At 39.6% G+C, this 22659-nt stretch overlaps 2 protein-coding genes across 19 annotated transcripts in view; one reads left to right on the plus strand and one right to left on the minus strand.

The window, feature by feature from the left end:
* ARMC10 (armadillo repeat containing 10) overlaps window positions 1-18110 on the plus strand; it is a 68963-nt gene extending 50853 nt beyond the window's left edge. For both annotated transcript variants that reach the window (XM_081535820.1, XM_081535821.1), the window contains 2 exons: window positions 15723-15794; window positions 16660-18110. In XM_081535820.1, the coding sequence (XP_081391946.1) occupies window positions 15723-15794; window positions 16660-16914 (327 nt within the window). In that variant the 3' untranslated portion in view covers window positions 16915-18110. The remainder of the gene's footprint in view (window positions 1-15722; window positions 15795-16659) is intronic.
* NAPEPLD (N-acyl phosphatidylethanolamine phospholipase D) overlaps window positions 17845-22659 on the minus strand; it is an 89019-nt gene continuing 84204 nt past the window's right edge. For 12 of the 17 annotated variants that reach the window (XM_081535789.1, XM_081535799.1, XM_081535795.1 and 9 more), the window contains one exon: window positions 17845-21149. In XM_081535789.1, coding sequence (XP_081391915.1) covers window positions 21021-21149 — 129 coding nt within the window. In that variant the 3' untranslated portion in view covers window positions 17845-21020. The remainder of the gene's footprint in view (window positions 21150-22659) is intronic. The other 5 variants (XR_014067203.1, XR_014067201.1, XR_014067202.1 and 2 more) reach the window with 1 other exon arrangement.

The following is a 22659-nucleotide window of genomic DNA, read 5'->3' on the forward strand; positions in this document are numbered from 1 at the left end:
TGTTTTAACAAAACAGTAGGACTGGAGGACTATTAATTTGATGGCAGAGAACAGATGAGAGCCGGTCTACAAATTGAGTGAAGTCTTCTCCAAGTCTCTGTAATATTTCAACAAATGAAGTGGTAGGCTTGCCGGGATCCGATACTGTCTGCCACGCCCTTTGGCAGCATTTGGCCATCTGTTCACATTCTCCCACTAGAACACCTTCCTAAGTCAGTTGGGCTCTTGAATTGGTATATTGCCCTGTGCCTGTGAGCATTTTAAAAGTAAAAATATGTCCATTGGCCCAATTAATATGGGCTTGCTCTTGGCACAGCTCAGTATAAGAAGCAAAAAGCTGTAAATATCGGGGACCACTTAAAGTAGCTTTGGCTAACATTTTAACATTGTAAGGAGAACATCTCCCATGCAAACAAATTTCCAGTAGCTCCTGTGTATACAGGGAATTAGCCCCGTTCAACCTAACACTAGGTTTTAGTTCCTTTAAAGCCTTGATGTCAAAAGTTTCATGGGTTTCAGTAACCTGAGTGTGATTATTGGGGTCTGGCCTGTAATCAGTAGGGAAAGAAAGATGGTCCTCAATGTCTAAAGCACCCATACAAAGGGCGGAGGCTGTGGCCTGCTGAAGCCAAGTCAACGGCTTATCCTCCTGAGACATTTCTGGACCCAGTGGAGGGAGTGGTGGTGGAAAATCGTCCTCGAGCTTAGGTGACAAAGGGGCGGAAGGGTTAACAGGAGCCGCCTCTGAGGACACTGCCTTCACACGTGATTTCCTAGTCTGTAAAGGGTATGGGACCGATGGCACTAGCCCCCAGGTCGCAAATACTGTCACGGGTATAAGGTCCCCTCTCCTGTGTGCTGCTTTCAAATTTTCTCCTACTCCATCCCAATTTCCAATATCTAGAGTGCCTTCTGGAAACCAAGAATTATATTTAACCACCTCTCTTAGCAATTGTGTCAATTGCTCCTGTTTCACCTGTGCTCCAGCAGTCCAGAGGAGGTGCCTCGAAAGCTCAAGATAATGTTTCTCAGCTTTACTCAAATCATTCCCCATTGTTTACCCTGACTTTGTAAGACAACAAGGGACTTTCCACCCCTAGAGTTTGAGGGCCTGGTCGTGATCCAGGCGTCTTACTTAACACTTGCTGTCTTCACTTTCAATTTTTTCCCTCGGGGGAATCCTTCCTGACTTCAGGTCCCTGTGAGAAAGACCTGAAATGGGGGTGAGCACGTAATAAAAAGACAGACACTTATAATTTGGCAAGTGGAGAGTCAGAGGGCCCTCCTGATCTCCATGATAGGAAGAAAAAATGGCTCCTTTCAGCCCACACTTTTATTGGCAGAAGTCACATGAGATCTTTAGGAAATAGCTATACCGGGGAGTTTCATCAGCACAACATAAAGAGGGAGTAAAGTTAAGACATCTTGTTTTGTTTCCGTGGGAATGGACACAGGGACAGGCAGTGAAGTGGAACAGAGAGCATGTCCCGCCCCAAGTATGAGTTTACCCAAACTCATGTCCATTGAGTCGGTGATGCCATCCAACCATCTCATCCTCTGTTGTCCCCTTCTCCTCCCGCCCTCAATCTTTCCCAGCATCAGGGTCTTTTCAAAAGACCAACCTAGATAGCATATTAAAAAGCAGAAACATTACTTTGCCAACAAAGGTCCATGTAGTCAAAGCTATGGTTTTTCCAGTAGTCATGTATGGATGTGAGAGTTGGACTATAAGGAAAGCTGAGCGCTGAAGAATTGATGCTTTTGAACTGTGGTGTTGGAGAAGACTCTTGAGAGTCCCTTGGACTGCAAAGGGATCCAACCAGTCAATCCTAAAAGAAATCAGTCCTGAATATTCATTGGAAGGACTGATGCTGAAGCTGAAACTCCAATACTTTGGCCACCTGACGTGAAGAACTGACTCATTGGAAAAGACCCTGATGCTGGGAAAGATTGAAGGCAGGAGGAGAAGGGGATGACAGAGGATGAGATGGTTGGATGGCATCACTGGCTCAATGGGCATGAGTTTGAGTAAGCTCCAGGAGTTGGTGATGGACAGGGAAGCCTGGCATGCTGTAGTCTATGGCGTCACAAAGAGTCAGACATGACTGAGTGACTGAACTGACTGCCCAAACCCAGAGAATGGACTTGGAGACAGGAGGTGCACTGGAAAGCCAGGCTTTAATGACAGTCTTGCAAGATCGGATGTCTGGTAGGCAGGCACACCCCTGGCAGTTACAGCAAGCATTTTTATATTCTAGCATTCAAGTCCCTCCGTCAGTTCCTCGTTGGCTGAGTACTGTAGGGTGAACAATCTTCCCGAGTGTCTCCTAGGTTTATCCCCTTCTTTTTATGGGCTGGCCCTCCTTTAACGTCTTTTTTCCCCTTTCCTCTGCACTTTTTCTTATATTTTGAATTCACCAATAGAATGAGCCCGCGTGAAAACCCTAAGCATTCTGCTCTCTCTTTGTTTACCTAGATTTTCCTGCTTTGTAAACCTTGGGCTGTTAAATCAGCAAGCTATCACTCAGAGCTAGCTATCCTTGAAAATGGACCATTTTAAGTTGTTATTTCTTATATTCACTCTGCTTACCAGAGTAAGCAGAGCCTTGGTGAAAGTCCTCCTGGCTTATAAATGAGAGCCCAGTGTGCCGGAACAAAGAACCAAGGCCAGGTGTCCTGTTATTTCTTACCCTATCATTCATCCCACTGGAGAAATTCCAAACCCTGCGAAAGCTCTGCTGAGGGTGCTGTGGTCCATTTGACTTTGGGGCGACTCTAAGGAAGGAGGCCAGAGGTTGGAACCCTGACACCAGGAGACCTGAATACCAGGTGATTCCCTCTCAGGTCTTTGGGATTCCAGGGTCCACCATCCCACCATCCTTGAAGTGCACTTGCCTTGGTTTAGCTGTCCTACCTGGTTCCAGACATTATCATCCAGTCCGCAGTGGAGCATGCACTGCAGGTCCCAGAGGGACTATTTGCTGGCACATTGTTCACAGTTCCCTCAGCCCCATGATAGTCTAGACTTGGGAACCAAGGCTGCTCAGGCTCCAGGAATGTGATCCAGCCCAGGACCCCAAAGCTTGAGAGGGGAGTGTCCTAGGCATTCCACTTTCGTAAAATTAATTTTTAGGCAGTATTGGACTATAGTGCATGTATACTGCTGTGTTTAACTGTATATTGAATTATATGTAGATATGCCTGTATTCATTGTCAAGTACTTTCTTCATGTAGGTTATTACTGCGTTGTGTCTAGGTTCCTATGCTATGCAATAGGTCCTTGTCGATTATCTGTTTCATTTGTATGTTTCAGTCCCATCTTCCAATGCATCCTTGGCTTCCACCTTTCCTTTTTGATTAGAATAAGTTTGTTTCCTAAATCTGTGTGTTTCATTTGGGAAACATACTTCATTTCTTTCAATTTTTAGTTCCTACCTATCAATCACATCATAAGGTGTCTGTCTTTTTATGAGTTACATCGCTTCATATGATCATCTCCATTTCTGTTACTACAAATGGCATTACTGCATTCTGTTTTCTGGCTCAGTAGAATTCTCTTCCATATATGTACCACATCTCTATCCATCTGTCCATGAACATTTTCATTACTTGCATCTCCGGACTACTGTAAATAGTACTGCAGTGAATGTCAGAGAGTATGTGCCTATCCCAGGGATGATGTTCTCTGGATATCGATCCAGGAGTGAGATTTCCAGATTGTGGGGTAGCTATGTTTTTAGTTTCTTTTGGGACCTCCATCCTGTTTTCCATAGTGGTTCTTACCAATTGACAATCCCAGCAACAACATGGGATTTGGTTGTTCAAATCCCATTTTCATATTTGGTTAATAGTTTCTTTTCCTAGAATTTTTCATGGTGGCCATTCTGTTTCCTAGTAATAGCTCATTATCACTGTGAATTGAATTTCTCTACTCATAATCAACAAGCTGAGTGTTGGAGTTCATAGGACAGGGGCCTGGGATCAAAGGGAATATGTTCACAGTAAACTCTCATGTACACAGGGGAGCCAGCTGGAGAAGGCAGATTCTGGAAGGGTCAGGTATTGAGAAAAAGATAAATGTTTTTTTGTTTTTTTCTTTTCCCTCATACAGGTTATTACAATTTGTTCGTTCAGTAGAGTTCCCTGTTCTATCCAGTAGGTACTTTTTTCTTATCAACGTGATATATATTACTGTGTGTATTAATATTTTCCTCCTAAACTCTTAATTTATCCCTCCCTTCTAACTTTCTTTTGATAAGCATAGTTTGCTTTTCTCAGTCTATGAGTATGCTGCTGTTTTGTAAATTAGTTCATTGATGTGAATGTATAGATTCCATCTGTACACGATATCCTACGATATTTGTTTTTTCTCTCAGCTTACCTCACTTAGCATGATAATTTCTCGATCCATCCATGCTGCTGCCAGTATCATTATTCGTTCTGTTTCATGGCTTAGTAGTATTCTAGTGTATAGATATACCACTTAGTCTTCATTTTTCTGTCAGTGGAAATTTTTGTGGGTTCTATTAAAAATTGGGGTGCGTGTATCATTTTGAATGATGATTTTCTTTATGTTTAGTGTTTCAAGGAATCTCCATACTGTTTTCCATAGTGCCTTCACCATTTACATCCCCACCAAGATTGTAGGAGGATTCTCTCTTCCATACATTCTTTGCAGTATTTATTCTTTGTAGACTTTTTTGATGATGGCCATTGTGACCAGTGTGAGGTGATACCTCATTGTAGGTTTGATTGGCATTGATTCAGTAATTACTGATGTGGAGTATCTTTCCATGTGCTTTTATTTTTGTATACCTTGTGAGTACAGTTTACCTCTTAAAACTGGATTCTTGAAAGTTGGCCTTCCTTTTGAATTCTTTTCCAATGATTTGTTGTTGTTCAGTCGCTAAGTCGTGTCCAACTCTTTGTGACCCCATGAACTGCAGCACGCCAGGCTTCCCTGTCCTTCACTATCTCCTGGCATTTGCTCAAACTCATGTCCATTGAGTCAGTGATGTCATCCAACCATCTCATCCTCTGTCGCCCCCTTCTCCTTTTGCCCTCAATCTTTCCCAACATCAGAGTCTTTTCCAGCGAGTCAGTTCTTCACATCAGGTAACCAAAGTATTGGAACTTCAGCTTTAGCACCAGTCCTTTCAATGAATATTCAGGGTTGATTTCCTTTAGGATTGACTGGTTGGATCTCCTTGCAGTCCAAGGGACTCTCAACAGGCTTCTCTAGCACCACAGTTTGAAAGTATCAGTTCTTCAACACTCAGCCTTCTTTATGGTCCAGCTCTCACATCCATACATGACTACTGGAAAAACCATAGCTTTTACTATATGGACCTTTGTTGGCAAAGTTATATCTCTTCTTTATTACACTAAGTTTGTCATAGCTATTCTTCCAAAGAGCAGATGTCTTTTAATTTTGTGGCTGCAGTCACCGTCCACACTGATTTTGGAGCCCAAGAAAATAAAATCTGTCACTGTTTCCACATTTTCCTCATCTGTTTGCCATGAAGTGATGAGACCAGATGCCAGGATATTTGTTTTTTGAATGTTGAATTTTAAGCCAGCTTTTTCACTCTCCTCTTTCACCTTCATCAAGAGGCTCTTAAGTTCCTCTTCACTTTCTGCCATTAAAGTGGTATCATCTGCATATCTGAGGTTGTTGATATTTCTCCCTGCAATCTTGATTCTAGCTTGTGTTTTCTATGATTATCTCAGGACATTTCTTGAGGGCAGATGGCATTTACAGACCTGTCAGACTTGTGACTATTAAGAGCTCTTGAGTACCTGTTTTAAGGTGTATATATTGATCTGAACCAGCTAATTACTACCTGACCCCCCACACCTCTCCTTTTTGGTAACTCTAAGTCTCTTTTCTAAATCTGTGAGGCTGTTTCTCTTTTGTAAAGATGTTTATTTGTATCCATTTTTAGATTCCACCAGAAGTGAAATCCTATGATACTTGTCTTTCCCTGTCTCACTTCACTTACTGTGATCATCTCTAGTTTCTTTCCCGTAACTGGAAATGGCATTGTTTCATCCTTCTTTATGTCTGAGTAATCGCCTTGTGCATATGTACCCCGTCTTCTGTATCTGTTCATTTGTTCTTCTGCAGTTACGTTGCTTCCCTGTCTTGGCTGTTGGACTTGGTGCTGCCACGGTATTTGGGGCTCAGGTGTCTTTTAAAATTTTGGTTTTCTCTGGATCTGCATGTGTGGGATTGCTGGGTCATTTGGTACTTCTTTTATATTTACTTACTCATTTGGCTGTGCAGAGTCTCAGTTGTGGCATGTGGGTCGTTAGTTGCAGCATGGGGGATCTAGGACTAGGGAAGGAACCTGGGCCTCCTGCATTGAGAGCACAGAGTCTTACCCACTGGACCACCAGGGAAGTCCCACTTGGTACTTCTGTGTTTAGTCTTTTAAGAACCTCCATACTGTTCTCTCTAGTGGCTGTACCAATTTATATTCCCACCCACAGTGTAGAAACATTCCCTTCTCCACACCCTCTGCAGAATTTATTGTTGTAGGTTTTTTGAGATGGCCATTCTGATTGATGTGAGGTGATAACTTCATTGTACATTTGATTTGCCTTGCCCTAAGAACTAGTGATGCTGAGCATCGTTTCATGTGCTTAATGTGCATTTAGATCTTTGGCCGATTTTTTATTGGGTAGTTTGTTTTTTGATATTTTGCTGTGAGAGTGGCTAGTATGTGTTGGAGATTTAATTCCCTGTGGGTATCTTCATTTGCAAGAATTTTTTTTTTTTTTCCCATTCTGAGGGTTGTCTTATTCTTTCACTGATGGTTTCCTTTGCTATACAAATGCTTTTAATATTTATTAGGTCCCATTTGTTTATTTGTGTTTTATTTTTCATGATTCTAAAGGGTGGATCAAGAAAGAACTTGCTGCATTTTATGTCAAAGCATGTTCTGCTTTTTTCCGCAAACGTTTCATAGTATCTCTCCTTCAGTCTATTTGGAGTTTATTTTTGTGTACAGGGTTAGGGAGTATGCTAATTGCATTCTCATTTTCCTTGCTAAGGAACCTGTGCACTGTCCTCCACAGTGGCTGTTGCCAGTTTCCATTCCCAGTATCAGCCTAGGAGGGTTCCCTTTTCTCTACACCCTTTCCAGCACTTATTGTTTGTAGAGTTTCTGCTTATGGCTGTTCTGTCCAGTGTGAGGTGAATACCTCAAACCTCGTTGAAGTTGTGGTTTGCATTTCTCTCATATTTAGTGATGCTGACAGCTTTTCATGTGATTTCTGTAAACAGTGAGTTAAACTTGCTTATTCAAATTGGCTTTTTGAACATCTGCCCTGTTATGAAAAATTTCCTGGTTACCTCCTTTCTGACATTTCTTGAGGGAAGATTTTTTTTACTTACAGCCCAGCAGGCATTGTGAATATTAAGTGCCCATCAACAGTGGTTTCAAAGTTGTTGTTATGGGAAATGACCAAAGGTGGCAGCATGTCTTTATGCCCAACTCGGGTTACTGGGGAAACCAGAGCCTTAGGGGAAGGTCCTGTTCCTGGATTGTAAGTTAAGAGTGGAATGTGCCAGAAGACACATTTAAGGCTTGTGTCTCATACCTTCTTCCCTCCTTACTCCTTATTGTTTGTTGCTTAGTCATGTCCAACTCTTTGCAACCCCATGGACTGTAGCCTGCCAGGCTCCTCTGTCCATAGAATTCTCCAGGCAAGGATACTGGCTGGAGTGGGTAGCCATTCCCTTCTGAAAGGGATCTTCCTGACTCAGGCATTGAACCCGGGTCTCCTGCATTGCAGGCAGATTCTCTACCATCTGAGTCACCAGGGAAGCCCTCCTTACACTTTATCCCCTGGACAAATCCCAATTCCGGCAACACCACTCTGCAGAGGGTGCTTTCATCCATAGGTGGGGCAACCCTAAGGAAGGAGGCTGGAGGTGGGAACCCCACCACCAGGAGACATGGAGCCCAGAGGACTTTTCAAAGCTCTTCCGACCCAGAGGCTCCACCATCCTTTGGGTGCAGCAGCCATAGTTTCGCTGCAGGAGGACCCGCCTGGATCTGGAGGCTGTGGGCCCATGCAGAGGGACACAGGCACACCAGGTCCATGGGGCAGGGCTCACTGGCTGGCACATCCTCCCCAGACCCATCAGCCTCACGTCAGTCCACCCTTGGGAACCAAGCTTGCCCAGGCTTCAGGGATGTGACAGCAGCCCCAGTCACCGAGGCCTAAGGGGAATAGTCGGCATTTTCTTTTTGTAATTTGTATTTTGTATTGGTGTATAGATGACTTACAATGTTGTAAGATGTGTTTGTTTTTTTTAGGTGTACAGCACCATGATTCAGATATGCATAGACATATGTGAATATGTCTATATATATATATATATAGGTTTTCTTCCCATATAGTTTATTATATAGTGTTGACCAGTAGGAGTCCTTGTCCTACAGTGAGTTCTTTTTGATTATAAAGAGTATGTTCATCTCCACCTGCTCATTTCTTACTGCCCACCACCTTTACCTTTTGGTAACCATAAGGTGCTTTGCTATGTCTTTGAGGCCTTTTCTGTTTAGTAAAGTTCATTTGTATCCATTTTTAGACTCAATCTCTAAGTGGTATCATATGATACTTGTCTTTCCTTGACTCACTTATTTCACTTAGTATTAAACGTAATTGTCCTTCCTTCCTTCCTGCTGGTGTGTGTATGTATCCCATCTTATATACCCATTCATCTGTCCTCATCCACTTAGGTTGCTTCCATGTCTTGACTATTGTACATAGTGGTGCCATGAACGTTGGGGTGCATCTGTCTTTTTTTTTTTTAATTTATTTATTTTAATTGGAGGCTAATTACTTTACAACATTGTAGTGGTTTTTGCCATACATTGACGTGGGTGTACATGTGTCCCCCATCCTGAACCCCCCTCCCACCTCCCTCCCCATCCCATCCCTCAGGGTCATCCCAGTGCACCAGCCCCGAGTGCCGTGTCTCATGCATCAAACCTGGACTGGCGATCTGTTTCACATATGATAATATACATGTTTCAATGCCATGCTCTCAAATCATCCCACCCTCGCCTTCTCCCACAGAGTCCAAAAGTCTGTTCTTTACATCTGTGTCTCTTTTGCTGTCTCACATATAGGGTGATCATTACCATCTTTCTAAATTCCATATATATGCGTTATTATACTGTATTGGTGTTTTTCTTTCTCACTTACTTCACTCTGTTTAACAGGCTCCAGTTTCATCCACCTCATTAGAACTAATTCAAATACATTCTTTTTAATAGCTGAGTAATATTTCATTATATATATGTACCACAGCTTTATTATCCATTCATCTGCCAATGGACATCTAGGTTGCTTCCATGTCCTAGCTATTGTAAACAGTGCTGCGATGAACATGTACACGTATCTCTTTCAATTCTGGTTTCCTCGGTGTGTATGCCCATCAGTGGGATTGCTGGATCATATGACAGTTCTATTTCCAGTTTTTTAAGGAATCTCCACCCTGTTCTCCATAGTGGCTGTACTAGTTTGCATTCCCACCAACAGTATAAGAGGGTTCCCTTTTCTCTGCACTCTCTCCAGCATTTATTGTTTGTAGACTTTTTGATAGCAGCTGTTCTGACCGGCATGAGAAGGTACCTCATTGTGGTTTTGATTTGCATTTCTCTGATATTGTGTGATGTTGAGCATCTTTTCATGTGTTTGTTAGCCATCTGTATGTCTTCTCTGAAGAAATGCCTGTTTAGTTCTTTGCCCATTTTTGATTGGGTCATTTATTTTTCTGGTATTGAGCTGTAGGAGCTGCTTATATATTTTTGAGATTAATTCTTTGTCCATTGCTTTGTTTGCTATTATTTTCTCCCGTTCTGAAGGCTGTCTTTTCACCTTGGTTATAATTTCCTTTGTTGTGCAAAAGCTTTTAAGTTTAACTAGGTCCCATTTGTTTATTTTTGCTTTTATATTGGTTACTCTGGGAGGTGGGTCATAGAGGACCCTGCTGTGATTTATGTCAGAGAGTGTTTTGCCTATGTTTTCCTCTAGGAGTTTTATAGTTTCTGGTCTTACATTTGGATCTTTAATCCATCTTGAGTTTATTTTTGTGTATGGTGTTAGAAAGTGTTCTATTTGCATTCTTTTGCAAGTGGTTGACCAGTTTTCCCAGCACCACTTGTTAGAGATTGTCTTTTCTCTATTGTATATTCTTGCCTCCTTTGTCAAAGATAAGGTGTCCATAGTGCATGGATTTATCTCTGGGCTTTCTGTTTTGTTCCATTGATCTATATCTGTCTTTGTGCCAGTACCATACTGTCTTGATGACTGTAGCTTTGTAGTATAGTCTGAACTCAGGCAGGTTGATTCTTCCAGTTCCATTCTTCTTTCTCAAGATTGCTTTGGCTATTCAAGGTTTTTTGTATTTCCATACAAATTGTGAAATTATTTGTTCTAGTTCTCTGGAAAATACCTTTGGTAGCTTGATAGGGATTGTGTTGAATTTATCGATTGCTTTGGGTAGTATACTCACTTTCACTATATTGATTCTTCCTATCCATGAACATGGTATATTTCTCCATCTATTTGTGTCCTCTTTGATTGCTTTCATCACTGTTTTATAGTTTTATATATATAGGTCTTTTGTTTCTTTAGTTATTCCTAAGTATTTTATTGTTTTCATTGCAATGATGAATGGGACTGTTTCCTTAATTTCCCTGTTTTCTCATTATTGGTGTATAGGAATGCAAGGGATTTCTGTGTGTTAATTTTATATCCTGCCACTTTACTATATTCATTGATTAGCTCTAGTAATTTTCTGGTTGAGTCTTTAGGGTTTTCTATGTAGAGGATCATGTCATCTGCAAACAGTGCGAGTTTTACTTCTTCTTTTCCAATCTGGATTCCTTTTATTTCTTTTTCTTCTCTGGTTGCTGTGGATAAAAGTTCCAAAACTATGTTAAATAGTAGTAGTGAGAGTGGGCATCCTTGTCATTTAGGGGAAATGCTTTCAATTTTTCACCATTGAGGATGTTTGCTGTTGGCTTATCATATGTGGCTTTTATTATCTTGAGGTATGTTCCTTCTATGCCTGCTTTTGGAGGGTTTTTTATCATTATTGGACGTTGAATTTTGTCAAAGGCTTTCTCTGCATCTATTGAGATAATCATATGGTTTTTATCTTTCAATTTGTTAATGTGGTGTATCAAATTGATTGATTTGTGAACTGAAGAATCCTTGCATCCCTGGGATAAAGCCCACTTTGTCATGATGTGTGATGCATCTGTCTTTTAAAATTATAGTTTTCTCTGGATCTGTGTCCAGGAACGGGATTGCTGGGTCCTATGATACTTCTCCATTTAGTTTTTAATGAACCTTTGTCCTGTTCTTTGTGGATTTACTGACTTTCAGTCACACCAACAGTGTAGTAAGGTTCCCTTTTCTCCACACCCTCTCCGACATTTATTGTTGTAGATTTTTTTGATGATGACCATTCTGAACTGCGTGATATCACACTGTACTTTTGATTTGCAGTGCTGTAATAACTTAGAAATGCTGAGCATCTTTTCACGTGCTTAATGGCCATCTCTGTGTCTTCTTTGGAGAAATGTTCATCTAAATCTTGTGCCCCTATTTGATTGGGTTGTTTCTGATATTGAGGTGCATAAGCTGTTTGTGTGTTTTGGAGATAAATTCCTCATGGGTGTCTTTGCAAATATTAGTTACATTCTAAGGGTTGTCTGTCTGTCGTAATTATGGTTCCCTCTGCTGTGCCAATGCTTTCAAGTGGAATTAGGTCCCATTAGTTTAATTTTTCATGATTCTAAGAGGTGGATCAAAAAAGAACTTTCTGAAATGTATGTCAAAGCATGTTCTGCCTGTATTTTCAAGAAAAGAGCATTCATGCTTTTGTTGAGGTCTTTAATATGTTTGGAGTTTATTTTTCCATATGTTAGTGAGTACTCTAATTTCATCCCCCTTTTTCTTTATTAAACAACCTGCACACTGTTCTCCATCGTGGCTGTTACTAATTTACCTTCTCCCCAAGGGTGCAGGGAGGTTTCCATTTTTCCACACCATTTCCAGCATTGTCTTTTGGACAGTGGCCATTGTGAATGGTGTGAGGAAATCTTTGTACTTTGGATTTGCACTTCTCTAATATGTAGCAATATTGACATCTTTCCCTTTCTTTTTGTAAACAAGGTGAGTGAAACAGCTCTTGAAATTGGGCTCTTGAGCATCTGCCCTGTTTTGAAATCTTTTCTGATGTAATACCCCAGGATATATCTTGAGGGCAGGTGTTTTTCTTGACTGCCCCTTGTGAATATTAATTGCCCATCAGCACAGGTTTTTAGTTTCCCTTAGGGAAAGAGCCACAAGGTGACAGCATTTCTTCATGGCACCCTCCCTCCCCCCCTTTTTTCTTTTTCATTGGTGCAGAGTTGATTTTCAGTGCTGTGTTTGTTTGATGTACAGGACCTTGATTAAGTTGTGTGTAGCCCTGAATCTTCTTTTTTGGGTTCCTTTCCCATATAGATTATTAGATTATAGTTCAGTATTGTTCATTGTGCTATTCAGTAGCTCCTTTTTATCTAGTCAATATACATTAGTGTGTATATGTTAATAATGAGTGATGTTCTGTGTCTCTCGATGTGCTTCTATTTTATGAAGTGTAAATAAAATTTGCCTCTTGAAATTGGCTCCTTTAAAGTCTGCCCTGTTTTCAATTCTCTATTGTTGATTTACCCCAGGGCATTTCTTGAGAACAGGTATACTTTAGAGCCCTGCAGGCCTTGTGAAGATTAAATACCACTCAACTCTGTTGTTAATGTTGTTGATCTAAACAGTGGCCACAAAATGGCAGGCTCTCCTCAGCCCAGCTGTGGTTATTTAAAGCAACCAGAGCCTCAGTGAAAGTCCTGATTCAGTGTTGAATTATAAAGTGGAAAGTATGACAACACAGACTGAAAGCTTGTCTCCATCCTTGTTATTTTTAATTAAATTCACTTTTATTTCTTACTGTACTAACATTGATATACAAGGTAATGAGTGCTGTAGGTATACAAAATGTATTTTCGGTTTTGCATATATACATATCGATTCACAATCAAATTTTTTTCCCATATAGCTTATTAGAGTGTTGAACTCCCTTATTATACCTAGGTCTTTGTTGATTATCTATTTCATATAGACTGATTATATCTGTTACATCTAAACTGTATAATTTATCCCTTACTCCTTCTCATTTAGTATGTTTTTTAACTCACGTCTGCTTATATTTTCTCAAGTAACCTATGTGTATTTTTAGACTCCACTTTTAAGTGATATTTGTATTTTTCTGATTCTGACTTTCTTCACTTCTTTAATTATCCCCTAGTTTTATGGCACCCCACTCCAGTACTCTTGCCTGGAAAATCCCATGGATGGAGGGGCCTGGTAGGCTGTAGTCCATGGCGTCACTAAGAGTCGGACACGACTGAGTGACTTCACTTTCACTTTTCACTTTCATGCACTGGAGAAAGCAGTGGCAACCCACTCCAGTACTCTTGCCTGGAAAATGCCATGGACGGGGGAGCCTGGTGGGCTGCTGCCTATGGGGTCACACAGAGTCGTTCACGACTTAAGCGACTTAGCAGCAGCAGCAGCAGTTTTATCTGTGTTCCTGAAAATCACAATAATTCATTCTTTTTCTTGGCTGAGTCATATTGTGTATATGTGTCACTTCTTTATCCATTCCTCTCTTGATAAACATTTTGTTTGCTTCCATTTGTTGGATGTGAAAAATTCTTGTCCAATGCATACTTGGCTGCATGAGACTTTTCAAAATCTGGTTTTCTCCTCAAATACCCTTTGAGGTGGTTCTGCATGAATTTTGTCTCAACAGTTTCTTTCAGACATATATCCAGGAGTGGGATTCCAGATCAAATGTAGCTCTACTTAATTTTTTAAGGAACCTCCATAGTGTCCTCCGTCATGGCTGTCACCAGGTTACTGTCTAAGCAACAGACTAGGAGGCTTCCTTTTCACCCCGCCCTCCCTGGCAGTTGTTGATAGAATTTTTAATGATGGCCACTCTGATTGGTGTAAGGTGATCCTTCATTGTAGTGACAGTTTGCATTTCTCTATTAATGAGTGATGGTGAGCATCCTCTTATGTGTTTCATTTCTTAAAAGAATGTTGTCAGTAAAACTTACCTCCTGAAGTGGCTTGAAATTTGAGCCTATTTGGAATTTTCTTTTGATTGCTTACCACAGCATATTTCTCCAGGGCAGGTTTCACTAATAGCTCTGCAGGGCTTACAAAAGTCCATAGTTCCCCTCAGCCCTGGTTTTTCCAGTTGTAATGATGGGAAGTGTCCACATGGCGGCAGCATGTCCTCTTTTCCCAGCAATTGTTCCATAGGGCAAGGAGATTAGGGAAAGTCCTGCTCCTTAAAAAAACTAGGAATGCGTATGTACACCTATGACTGATTCATGTTGATGTTTGACAGAAAACAATAAAATTCTGAAAAGCAATTATCCTAAAATTTAAAAAAACTAGGAATAAAACCACCATATAATCCAACAGGCCCACTATGGGGCATATACCCTGTGGAAACCATAACTGAAATGCAGCATGATTTACAATAGCTACAACATGGAAGCAACCTAGATGTCTATCAATAGATGGATAAAGCAGCTGTGGTACATATGTACAATGGAATATTAGCCACAAACAGAAACACATTTGAGTCCATTCTAATGAGGTGGGTGAACCTAGAGCCCATTATACAGAGTGAAGTAAGTTAGAAAGAGAAAAGTATCATAAATTAACACATGTATATGGACTCTAGAAAGATGGTACTGATGAACCTATTTGCAGGGGAGCAATGAAGATGCGGAAATAGAGAAGAGACATATGGACACAGTGTGGAGATGAGAGAGTGGGATGCATAGAGAATAGCACCGAAACATATACATTATCACATATAAAATAGATTGCCAGTGGGAATTGGCTGTATGATGCAGAGAGCTCAAACCCAGTGCTCTGTGACAAGCTAGAGGGGGGTGGGGTGGGGTGGGAGGTTCCAGAGGCAGAAGCCATGTGTATACCTATGGCTGATTCATGTTGATGTATGGCAGAAACCAACATAACACTGTAAAGCATTTATCCTCCAATTAAAAATGAAATGCCAAAAAAAGAATGCAAGTAGTTTAGCTAGTCCAGTGTAAGTTGTTAACATGTTTTTGCTGATTTTATCATTGGATCTGTTTAAAAGATTGTAAAATTTTTCACATAACAGTATGCACCAGGAATCACAGAAAGCTAGTAAAAAGCACCTTATTGTAAGTCTTCATAACCAAACTCTCCCTAAATTTTCATACTTTAAAGTAGAAATAAACTGAAATTTGAGAGATGGCTTTTTTGTTCCAAAGATCACATTTTACATAACAGTAATCATAATAAAGATTATTTATGTAACATGTTAAAGTTACCCTGTGTTAGGTATTTGTGTGGGCCAGTGGTGGGAAGTGAAGACATTCACTATTTTCTCCCTATCAGTATAATTGAAAAACTAAGATTTTTAAGTAAAATGAATTGAGACGACTTGAGAGAATTTGAATCAGACCTTGAAGAACAGGCAGGACTTTAAAATATGGACATGGTTGGGAGACAGCATGTCAGGTAGAGAAGATCCATGCTTGGTTGTCTGAAATAATCTGATGTTTTTCTTGTTTCAGGTTCAAGTTTTGAAGCTCCTTTTGAATTTGTCTGAAAACCCAGCCATGACAGATCGACTTCTTGATGCCCAAGTAAGTACCTGCGTATTTGTGCTGTCTATATAAATATATCAATTTGGACAGACAGATCCAGAAGGAAAGGATTTATCCCAAAGTATTAACAGGAATTCCCCCTGAGGAGCAATATTAGAGGTGGGTTTTCCTTCTGTTTTGGTTCTCTTTGCCTTTATGAATTACCTCAATTTTCTGTAATGACCATATTTGACTTCTGAAAACTGTTCTGGAAAGGCCTCCCTAGTAGTAATAAATGTTAATTTTTGTGTCTCTGTTCACTTTGGGGTACTTATCGCACCTTTTATACTTGACCTGTTAATGCTCAGTGTGTCTCAGTGTCCGGAGACACTAGTGTTCATGGAGGCCCCACCATGCGCCCGATGCCCAGCTTGGTGCTAGGATATACCAGTGAGTACAGCATGATGTGGTGTTGTCTGCTTGCGCTTACAGTCTAGGTAGAGCAGACAGAAAATGTAAGAAATGAGCGAGATAATCAAAAACTGTGGTGTTTTGAAGGAAGCATAGTTTGTACTATGATAGAATATCCCATAGAAAAAGGACCCTGTTTTATTCATCTGCTCAGCCCTTATGCCTGGCACCTTGAATTAATGAGTTTCCATGATGACTATATATGATGGATCTTAAAGAGGAAAAATGACTACATTCTAGGATTCCCAGAAAATAGTATTTTTAAGCTAAGACACAAAACCTCCTGTTTCCTTTGGTATACGATACAGGGGTGCTTAAGATTTTACACATTTATGTTATGCTGTCTCAAGGATAGTTTTCCATAACAGGATTTTTAAAATGTGTTCAGTACCTGTGAAAAGACCCATGGAAAATGTTTTCGTATATTTTTAATTCTGATTGTTTCCTATTTCAGGTGGACTCATCATTCCTTTCACTTCTTGATGGCCATGTACCAAAGGAGATTCTTCTTCGAGTTCTCACACTGCTTCAGAATATAACAAACTGCCTCAACGAAGAGCGCCGTTTAGCTATGCAGCCAACTTTCCCTGCAGGTTCACTGTTTTCCCTGTTGTATGGAAAAGAATGTGCCCAGAAAATGAAAGCTTTAGTTCAGCACCATGATGCAGACGTGAAGGAAAAGGTAACAACGATCATACCAAAATTCTAATTGCTTGGTTATATTTTTCCAAAGAGTAATGCAGTCCATAAGTAATACACCGAAATTTCTCATTTTCACTTTCCTCACAAAGAGATTCTTTCAACTGCTGAATTTAAATGGTAAAAATACCATGTACTGTAAATACATTTCATCTTCAACACAGCTACAACTTGCCATGGTCTTCTGGTTTGTTTTGGACCATTTTATTGATACCAAATGAGTATAAGAGCTTGTTCTGAAACTGTTTTTGCTTTTTGCTAAGCTACTTCAGCTATTCCCTCTACACGGAGCAACAGTGACCTTTCGTGTATAAGCTACTCTTCCCTTGTGGAAAGTGATTTGCAGTTACTCCACTGGGACAGAAACACTGTTTCCTAACTGCCCTCAGAAGGACCTTGTTCTTCTAGTACCGATGAGATCCTGTACTCCCAAAGGCCACCTGCCACTTGGCACTCCGGTCTGTTCTAATCATTAGAATCTATTTTTAGTCCATGAAAACTTTTAACTGTTAGGAAAAATGTTTCCTAATACCTGCTCCTATTTACTGTGTATAACATACTGGTATCAATCAAAATCCATCCAAAGGCAGTTGGTTAAATCAGTTATCTAGTCTTTAAAGAGGAAGTCTGCTGATACAGAAGGCCATCCATGAAATACAGTTGTTTTTCAAAATACATGTTGTAGAAAAATATAGCTATAATGTGACTCCATTTGTGGTTTTTTAAATCTGAAAACACATGCTTATATATGGACAGAATGCTTCTGTCATTCATATATAGGCATTTTGGTCTATCTAGAATGAAACCCAGACTCCTGAGAGGATTGGAGAGTGAGGAAACGACTTTTCTTTGTACAGGTGTTTAGTCTAGTGTTTAAAATTTATGTTCAGAGTAAAAAATTCATAGGTTTTTTTTTAAGTAGAAAAAAGTGGCAAGATTATTTTCTCCCTTTAAGTGAAAAGTTTTATTCATTAATTAATTTACATGACTAAAATTACAAGATATAAAAATTCTCAGTTACATGACTAAAATTACAAGATATAAAAATTCTCAGCTGTTATTTTAATAGTATCTTTGTCACATAAGCTACTGTAACAGTTTGTTATATTTGACTTCCCCTTCTCCACCCCACATCCCCATGTTTTGTAATATTCAAGTTCATGACCACCACTATGCTTGGTTATTAAGTAAATCAGTTTGCAAGCAGAAGGTTTCCTATTCATATATTTAAGGCAAAGCTTTAAGAAAAGAGTACTTTGAATTTCATTTCTAAATACGTACATTTCCAAAGGAAGTTGTTACAAATCTTCAAACAGAAAAATGTGCTTTCTCAGGGTTATAACTGATACAGAAATGAAACTTGGGAGAAATAGTTTTTATAGTAGAAAACATTCAGTATATGATGAATTTTCTCAACTAGCTGTACATTATGAGAGCTAAGAATCATTTTCAGTGATGCAAACTTAAGTATTACTTCCCTGAAAGGCACATTTCTTTATAACAGTTTTGCGTAGTTTTCCTCATTTAATGAAAATATATATTCAAAATGTACACACATTAAAATCAAGATTAGATTTTAATGTGCTGTAGCAGCACTGGATTCTAAAACTCCCTCTATTCTTTTCCTCAAACAAATAACATTTCCTGGAGATCAGAGCATTGAGTTTGAAATGTCAAACTGCTAGAGAAAATCGGCAGGGGGGTGTCATTTTAACTATCTAGAAAGAATTACACAGTGAAAATGCACAGTTAGAGCTTTACCTTTGTAGGGCACATCTTACTTTTTTAGGTGGTCCTATTTGATGGCCCCACCCTCTTGGGCAATGAGTATCAAAGTGTTCCTCAGACCACAGAAGAAATGGATTTCAATAAAATCTCACATGTTGGTATGGATGCTGGCTAATTAATCAAAGAGAAAAATGAAATCGACTTAGAGGATGAGACAAATGAAAGGTATTAAACTGACTGGAGGGAACAGAGGGCATTCGTCTAATTTTTCAAAATCTGTCTTTGCTTTGCACATAAAACCCTTCAAAATGTAGATAGGAAAGATGAAGCTCAATGTACTTAAGGAACAAAATGCCAAAGTGGAAAGAATGCTAATGTAATGCTAATGTTGATAAAACTTAAAGCATGGAGGAAGCCTAAAAAATGAGGCAGGAAGCCTAAAAAATGAGGCAGGTCCAATTAAAGTGCTTGGAGACCCTCAGTTAAACAATACATGTGGAAACAAAATTAACATTAAGGCCATTGAAGGAGAAAAAATAACTACGCAAGATGTGCATGGCTTGCTTCACAGAGGTGAGGTGAGATATGAATTTTCAGTCTGGCGTGCAACAGCGAGGACAGGAACCACAGAGCACAGGCTAGTATTAGGGCAACACGTGCCAGAGCTAATCCACCAATAAGCCTAATGTCTTGACTCCTATCTGCTTGCAAAATATTCCTTTGGAGTGAAAGTGTGTTTTTTCTCCTTCTGAAGGTTTATTTTATGGGGAAATTTTCTGTGCTTTAGTGCCCTCAAATCATATACATTCACCTGTATTACATATACATTTCCCCTTAACAGATTTGCTGCATCTTTGTAGATAGAAATACTGAAATTTCTATAGATTATTTACATTTATTTTGGCTATAACTCTGCAAATTTACAAAATGCAGGAGATAAAGTTGTCAGTCCTCAATGTTTTACTCCCCTATATATGCTTGAATATATCAAAAGCAGTAGCCTGTGTTCCACTTTCAAATCTACCTATCTGTAGTAGGCAATGTATTTTCAAAGTGCTTTAAAAAAAAAAAAAACTGACTATTATTTATTCGGTTTTGGAGGTAGGTGGGAGTCATCCTCTTGTTGCACGCGAGGACACTGAGGCACAGAGTCCACGGTAGAAGCAGGACTGAAGTTCAGATTGAATGGCTAATGTGCACATATATGTGAAAGAAATTACAGGGCACTGCCTGGGTAGCATTTGGTGTAGAAAAACCTGTACTTTGATTATTTTGTATGAATAAAATTCATTTTTACTGAGACTCTCTCAGGAAGACAGAACAGGCTTCTGCCCAGCTCTCCCCCTTAGGAAGGGTCAGTCACCACGTGCCTGCAGAGCCCATCTACAGCTAAATCACTGTCTCTTACTAACCACTACCATTCCACACTGGCTTAATACAAGTAGAACCGTACTTAAAGATCATTTGATATAAAAATATAAAACATCACAATCATGTAAAACATAGAATACTTATAAATCTCGCTGACATTGGAGTTTGAGCTAAGAAACCAGGAAAAAAATGAGTATATATACACAGAGAGGAGATGGAATAGGGAAAAAATAAAAATCCAAAGTATATGGTCTGTCAACATATAAGATGTGCATTTGTCTTTTTAAATTATTTCCTTGCAGCTGTATTTGTGCTGAGCAGGTCTGACTTTTAAATTAAAAATAGAAAATTTCATAAGTCACGTCTCTTAACCACAATTTCCAGCTCAGAGGGCTTCTGCCATAGGGACTGTAGATGTGCCATAGAATATACTGTTCCTCTCTTTAAAAAATTGTCTTTACAAATGGTAACTTAGCCCAAACTCCTATGTTTTTATGTTAAAAAAAATAAATCACTTACCATTTGGCATAATCTTAATAGAGCACAAATTGCTATAAGCATATGGGAATCAATGTCATAATTTACTCTGTAACTATGAAAAATGTTTCTCTGTGCAGGCCTCTGAGAAAATCTAGGTAGGTATATAGCCTTGACTCACCTTGCAGAAGGCTCCTAAGAACAAAAAAAAGAGAAGTGAGTTTTTAAAATCGGTTTTTCATAACCTCAAAACCCTACCATGAAAGTAGAATGCTTTAGTAAAAAAAAAACACAACCCATTGCAGTGTTTATGTCACTGAGACAGGACCTTAAATAATGAGTTGGCTAATGTGGATTTTAATGACCCACCTCTGAACTCGTTTATATGGACCAGCAATCATATTAGTATCAGGTTATAACAGAACATAACCCTACAGAAGTTGTTTCCAGATGTAAAAAATCATAATATTCATGAATTTCTTAGTCTTTTCACAACTGTATCAAATGATGCCTTTTTCATGAAAAGCTCTTATGTTTGTATTACTCAGCGTCTTCATCATCAGTGTTAAGGTATCTTGATTCGCCGTGCTTTAGGACAAAAAAATCCTCAGTCTTAAGTCCATATCTTACTAGAGCTTCACACAGTTTCGCTGGAGGCTCTAAATAATGCTGGCAAAGGTCAGAGAGAAACAAAAATGGAAAAAGATTAAGCACACCTATATTTGAGGGGATAATTCAAACAAGATTTCAACTAAAATAACCAACATAGCCTGCTTAAAATAATATCGTTCCGTTTCATTGAAAGATTAGCAAATGAGTCAATCACTTTCTAATATATAATTGTTGTTAAGTTGATATGTGTCAAATGTATCAATTTATCTAACGGTTGGTGCCAACTTAGATTGAACATCATTAGACTGCATGAACTCTGATCACTATTTCCCTACATGAAATTCCAGTCTAAATGGAACCACTGCTAAAGAATTAAGTGTTACCAATATCTGGGGAGAATATAGAAACTTAAGATTATGAGGAAGAGTATCTGTGTGTAAGCAAACACTAGAGACAGTATCTTTGGCTGCAGAAGGGCTGTCATCCCCAAGCCCCCGCCACATACCACTTCTGTAGCCAGAGACGTGAAGAGGGAGCTGGAGAACAGATTTGACAAGTGGAGTTTCATTGTGTTTCCTCACTTTTTCACAGCTCAAAAAAAAAAAAAAAAAAGTGAAGCTAGCACAGTACTGAAGGATGTTTCAACCTACTCAAATGTTTTCCAAATAAATTAAAACCACTTGAATGTGTTATAATTATTAAAGTAAAAGGTATAAAAGAAATCATTTCACCAGTTATTTCTCTTTTGAGTTAAATCTGTACATTGGATAGTGGCTATTTTATATCAAATAAAGGGGAAAAAACAGCTGTTACAGAAAGGGTTTTTATTTTCTTCAGTTTCAATCAGAAAAGCTGTAAAATGTGAAAGTTAAAGCAGGAGTAAAAATCACCCGGCCTCTACTCTGATCGCCGGCGGTAAGTCGGCTGCCACCCTTCAGGCAGTAGTGCCGTGACTACCCGGAGCGGCCAGGTCAGGGGGCCAAGTAAGAGCGCTGGCCTTCCAGGAGCTTACATCCCAATACGCAGACAGTAAGAAGTGAACCAATAAGAAAACAGTATTGGGGTGGGTGATATGCTCTGAGGACAAAATACTATCAGAGGTGGAGGTTTAATTTTAAATACAACCACCTAAGAAGTCCTCTTGGAGATGGCAACATTGAGCAAACACCTGACGGAGAAGACTGCACGGGGGCTTTACAGGCGGCTGTTAAGAGTCACTGTGGCTTTGACTTGTGGGGCAGGGGTGGGGGTGGGGCAGGGAGTCTCCTGGAAGAGAAATGTCATGATCTGATTTAGGGGTAAAGGTCTCTGCCCTCTGCAGTGTGGAGAACAGACAGCAAGGGGCAGTGTGGCATTGGTGAACGGGATAAGCAGCAGTCAGAGTCCAAATATAGTCTGAAAGGTGAGCTGACTGCACTTGGAGAAAGTGGGACAGAGGATTATGACAGTAAAGATTTTAGCTTGAGGAGCTGGAAGGAGGATTTTGCCATTTACTGAGATATAAGAAAAACAAGTTTGACGAAAGAACAGGAAGTTTGGTATGAAGCTTTTTAACTTTTAGTATGAA

This window comes from Giraffa tippelskirchi, chromosome 10 (assembly GCF_054371585.1).
Source record: "Giraffa tippelskirchi isolate mGirTip1 chromosome 10, T2T-mGirTip1v1.2.pri, whole genome shotgun sequence".
In the NCBI taxonomy this organism is placed as follows: Eukaryota; Metazoa; Chordata; class Mammalia; order Artiodactyla; family Giraffidae; genus Giraffa; species Giraffa tippelskirchi.